We start from the raw sequence: 5,207 nt of genomic DNA, 5'->3' as shown, positions 1-5,207 counted from the left end.
ATTAGGTAGTAAAGTAGGTTACACATGTAGTGAGGTGGGCGTGCCGAGTAATAAAGTGGGGTTTCTGTGTAATAAAGGTGACGTGCTGTGTAGTCTGTGAGACCTACAGAAGTCCCTTATCGGCGGAGTGAAGCACTTAATGGCCCCACTGACGTGTGCTGTCAACTATTAACGGTAGCCATTACCTGTTGTAAATGACCACGGCAATCAGTTCAATGTGCATTCTCCTCCTGATATCTCTCTCTGACTCCTCACTGAGGCAGTTATATTCATCAGGACACTTCATCACAGCTCGATCCATCTTCAAAGTCTCCTTTGATCAAAAGCTTCTCAATTTCCTGCGTGAGGTTCACCGCCGATGGCCTACAGCAGCAGCACCGTCTTTCTTTAAGCAAATCTGTAGTCCATCAGGTAGCTGCACAGGATGTGGTCCCTCACCGCTCTGAAGACGAAGCGAATGTCGTTTGTGTCTGTGGCACAGGTGAAGTGGGAGTAGATGATTCTTTTCTCGTTGGGGTTGAGACTGACGAACTTATCCAAGATGAACTGTTGTGCTGCTTTGACGTCCCTCTGGGGACCTGGTGGAAGGAGACGAGGGGCAGAGACGGCACATTAAAGACACTGCGGTACCTCAAGAATATCAGACGGGCTCACACTGCAATATAACATGATGTCCTCTTTCAAAAGTCACAAGAAAGACCTTTAAACACACCGTGGATCAATTCAGTGCGTGCTGCAGCAGCTGTACTGGATGTATGTGACCGGTAGCTGGTGGCTGATGTACTCAAACCAGGTTGTGTTTTATTGCTGATATATTAAACTTTTCTTCTTAAAAAATAATACATAGTGTCCCTTATAGACGCATCAATTCTAAGTGAACCAACAACAGACAGAGGTGTTTAATTAGACGACTATAAGATACTCAAAACAGAAGTCCCAGCATGCTCAGCTGCATGTTTCGTTTCCTCTCACCATCGTATTCAGGAAAGTAGTCGACCAGATGCGAGTGCAGGATTTTCTCCTCCAGTAAATCTATCTTGTTGAGGAACAGCATGACTGAGGACAGGTGGAACCACCCGGAGGTTATGATGGTCTGGAACAAAGCCATGCTTTCCTCCATGCGGTTCTTTGAGAAACACAAACGTCTGAGCATGAGCAGAGATATGGAATCACACATGGTGTTAGACAGCAGGACTTCAGCAGTGATTGTCTGTGTGAGAGGTTCACTTTGTTGAGCAGAGTGACTAAAGAGCTCCCTCTGCAGGTGAACTATGCGCACTGCTTCAAAGGTTCATCAGTGTCCAGGAAGAGAAACCAGACGAGTGCTCCACTCTGTAGGAATCTAGGTCGTCATCTCCACCTAAACAGTTTTGGCTTGAAATGACACAACGGCCTTTATCGGAGGAGATCAGCTTGTAGTTTGTTATTTCGTCGGCGTCTCACCTCCTTGGCGGACTCGACGAGGACCTGGTCGTACTCGCTGATCGCCACCAGGAACATAATCGAAGTGACCGCCTCAAAACAATGAATCCACTTTCTCCTCTCCGAGCGCTGGCCGCCCACATCCACCATCCTGCAGCCACAGATTCAAACACATCTTCATATTAACACTTTACAGTATTATTCCTGGTATTTAGGGCCAGGCTGTGTTTATTAAATGGATCATTGAATATGATGAGCGTAGACATGACTTCAGACTATGAGGGTCTCACACATTTACAATAACCAAAGATTATAATGATATCTAGTCTCGTATCACAATATCAACAGGAAATTGACTTATTGCTAAAACAGCTTTCCGCTAGTTAGCTCACTCGCTAATCCCACCATGCTTTAATGCTACACCTGAGACATTTTACCCAAATGTAAATCTGCTACATAAAACCTAACGACGACCTGAAACACTCGCCTGAAGCCCACGTTCTCCAGGTCAAAGGGGTACTCTAGGATCCCCGTGGTGGGCACCCTGACCCGCAGGACATCCTGCTGGGTTGGCAGATAAGAAGCATCAGAAATTCGGTGTATGTCATTCAGGAAGCTGTTGAAACAGGAGGACGGAGTTAAGAAGATGCAAACCGGTCAGAGTGAGGACAGAGGAGACTCTTCACTATCAGGGACAATTTAAACTTTAGTCAACAACCTTAAATGGAGTAACACTGAGCCTTCTGAGTGCATTAAACAGACAGCAGGCAGATGAAGCATTTGATTATATTTGACTGTCTGAGGAGTCATAGCTTCTGTTTACACTCACTATTTAGCGGAGTCTGACAGCTGGTATTTCCTCTTCAGACTGTAACATTCCTGAATCCCCGGGTCGGTCCACAGGCTCTGGATGGCCTCCACGTAAGGGCTCGTTAACGTGGTCACCCTCACCACATCGACGCCGCCGACAATGCTGGCGTTTGCCTGAACGACAGAACGACAGATATACAGATGGATTTATGACGTCATGGTTGTGTTCTTGTAGTGTTGTTAAAGATCAGGGACGTGTTGATGTCACTGGGTTTATTAAATCCCACGACAGATGATGAATGTACGGAAACCCTGAGAGGAAAGTACGAATTAGTTTTTTTGTGTGAGAAAACCAAGGTTTTGCAGGATAATCTTTCTAATTTCCTTTAATAAAAATGTAATCTGTGAAACAAGTTAGGAGAAAAGTGTTGCCATATGAACAGAGAAGTGTATGTTGTTGTAATACTCATTCCGGCCACAAGAGGCTGAAGTGCAACACTACCCCATGTTGAGTCCTAAAACCAGACATGAGTCACTTCCTGTTAAAATACAAACAGCACATCTTGTAGAAATGTGTCTGTGTTGTTATATTTAACTCTAGATTGTAGGCAATTAGTCTGACATTGTACAGTGAAGGACGTGGTCTGAAAGCTGCATGTAGCCTTCATCTGGATCTGACAGGATGTGTTCCACTGTCCTCTTTTATTGAGCGGTCAATGAGTAGTCATCAGGCTGTCGGTGCTCTCTCGACAGCTCAGTCGATGTGACGTATGCTGGGCTTCCCATGCTGGTTTGAAGACTGCAGAATGGGACTGGGTGCAGTAGGACATCCTGGTATTTGTTTGTGTTCACGGGGACGGGTTCCTGTGTGATTAACAGGAGTTCTCTGTCTCCCTTTCCTGCTTGGTCTCTGAGTTTTAACTGACTCAGGACTAACCCGTCTTTACATTCCTGCAGTCAAACATCATGTGCACTTCCCAAACGTCAGCCTTCAACATAAGCAGACAAAACTCTCCGGCAGCGAGGATCTCAAAGGTAAACATGGCGGTAAATTACCAGAAGAACTTCACCCTGAAACACACTGCAGGCTCTGTCAGCGAGTTAGACCGTGAAGCATGAACACACTCTCCTGCTGAACAGTGTGTGGTCAGCAGAGAAAGACATAACAGCGCGGTCTACCTTGTTGTGTTCGTACTTGTAGGAGATCTGCAGTGCGTCCATGGCCTGGATCAAGGCCTGCGTGGCCGTGAAGATGTTCTGGTAGATCAGCCTGGCGAAGCCTCTCTTGTCCTCGTCGGAGTACCCGCGGCCGTGGATGATCCTCATCTGCTTGATGAAAGTGCTCTTCCCACTTTCACCAGTTCCTATAGCCCCCAACAGATGCACAACATCACTGCTCACTAACACACCAATGTGTTGTAGAGAGAGTAGCTACATCGAGTTCTTCAGCGTCTTCACTGTTCTGCAGTCTTGCACTCGCGGTACATTTATAATCATCGTCTGGGTTTCGTCTTGTCGGTCTAATGTTTACACTTGGAGTCAAGTTCTACCAGCAGCATTGTGTCACGTTAACGGTGTCTGCCGGTAAAAGGCTGAACGAGAAGAACCCGACCAAGCTGAATGTATTTAAGGAGCCAGAAGCTGCAAAATGAGAAGCAGAGATTCAAATAACAGAGAAAGAACTATGCTTTCTCATTAACACCTAAAGTTAAAATCTGGCAACTTTACTGCACAACAGAACAGTTGGAGGCAGGAGGACGACCACTCGCATACGTTGTCTGTTCAAAGACGTCATAAACAGTCGTTAAACCTGCTTTTAGGATGTAGCTGCCCAATGAAACGTTAAAGATGTGAGGAGAGAAGATATCTACTTGACTTAAGTTCTGCTTGGTCTGAGTGGGTCGGCTGTTAGCTGTTAGCTGTTAGCAGACAATGGTTCAACGTAAACAGGAACAGTGGCTGGAAAACGTCTGTGAGAGAAGTTAACAAACGCTTTGAGAGTCACAGAGAAACATTTTAAAAAGATGGAACATCTGTCTCGTTGTTTTTTTGCATAAAAATACTCAATTACAAGTAAAAGTCCTGAATTCAAAATCCTACTTAAGTAAAAGTACACAAGTATCTGCAGAAAGTAATGTACTTAGACCATCAGAAGTACACGTTATGCAAAATACAGTTATATTAATCATATACACAGTGTATTATTGGAACATTAATTAGTCTAAATCTACTTATTTATCTCATTTTTATTATTCTTAATAGTCTCTGTTTTCAATTTAACTCAAATATTTCAGCATCCACTCCTTTTTATTGTCTATTTACATTACATATATTAATTTTTTTGAGCTTCATATCTTGTATGAAAAGTGTTTTAAAAATAGTTATTTATTATTATTATTATTATTATTTAACAGCTATAGTTCCTATATTACAGATTAAGATTGTACATAAAAAACAATCATTTAATAAATGAATGCAATGATATAAAAACAGAAAATGAAATATTTAAGAAGAGCAACAACATCAACATGTAGATGCATCAGTAATAATAGTCCTCGTATAAAATATGTAGTGATGTGAGTTTGTCTGTAAGTACATTTACTTGCTAATACTTTAAACATTTTGAATGCAGTATTTTGTGCAGTAGGAGTATTTCTTCGTCCCTCACCGAGCAGCAGCAGCTTGTATTCCCGTCTGGAGTCCCTCATCTCGCGGCGGAGCTGCTTCTCGATCTCATCGTTGATCCGGCGAGCTTCTCCGGCCTCCGGGCTGAGGCAGCAAGCCCCCATGGAGCTCAGAGTCATCGCTCCTGAAGACACTCTGCTTCCTGTCCTGGGAGACACTCTGCTTCCTGTCCTGGGAGACACTCTGCTTCCTCTACTGGGAGACACTCTGCTTCCTGTCCTGGGAGACACTCTGCTTCCTCTACTGGGAGACACTCTGCTTCCTGTCCTGGGAGACACTCTGCTTCCTCT

General features: G+C 44.2%; 1 protein-coding gene across 1 annotated transcript; it reads right to left on the bottom strand.

Moving 5' to 3' along the window:
• Nucleotides 1-324: 324 nt before the first annotated feature.
• LOC116385664 (guanine nucleotide-binding protein G(q) subunit alpha-like) lies at nucleotides 325-5,036 on the bottom strand. The gene is made up of 7 exons (XM_031851324.1): nucleotides 4,901-5,036; nucleotides 3,412-3,596; nucleotides 2,252-2,406; nucleotides 1,910-2,038; nucleotides 1,444-1,573; nucleotides 973-1,126; nucleotides 325-578 (listed from the first exon to the last, which is right to left on the bottom strand). The coding sequence occupies exons 1-7, from the start codon at nucleotides 5,034-5,036 to the stop codon at nucleotides 388-390; spliced, it is 1,080 nt and encodes a 359-aa protein (XP_031707184.1). The 3' UTR covers nucleotides 325-387.
• Nucleotides 5,037-5,207: the final 171 nt, after the last annotated feature.

Source organism: Anarrhichthys ocellatus, unplaced genomic scaffold (assembly GCF_004355925.1).
Source record: "Anarrhichthys ocellatus isolate YVR2014 unplaced genomic scaffold, GSC_Weel_1.0 scaffold11, whole genome shotgun sequence".
NCBI lineage: Eukaryota > Metazoa > Chordata > Actinopteri > Perciformes > Anarhichadidae > Anarrhichthys > Anarrhichthys ocellatus.
Note: the sequence above shows the minus strand (reverse complement) of the source record. Positions and strands in the feature narration are given on the sequence as shown.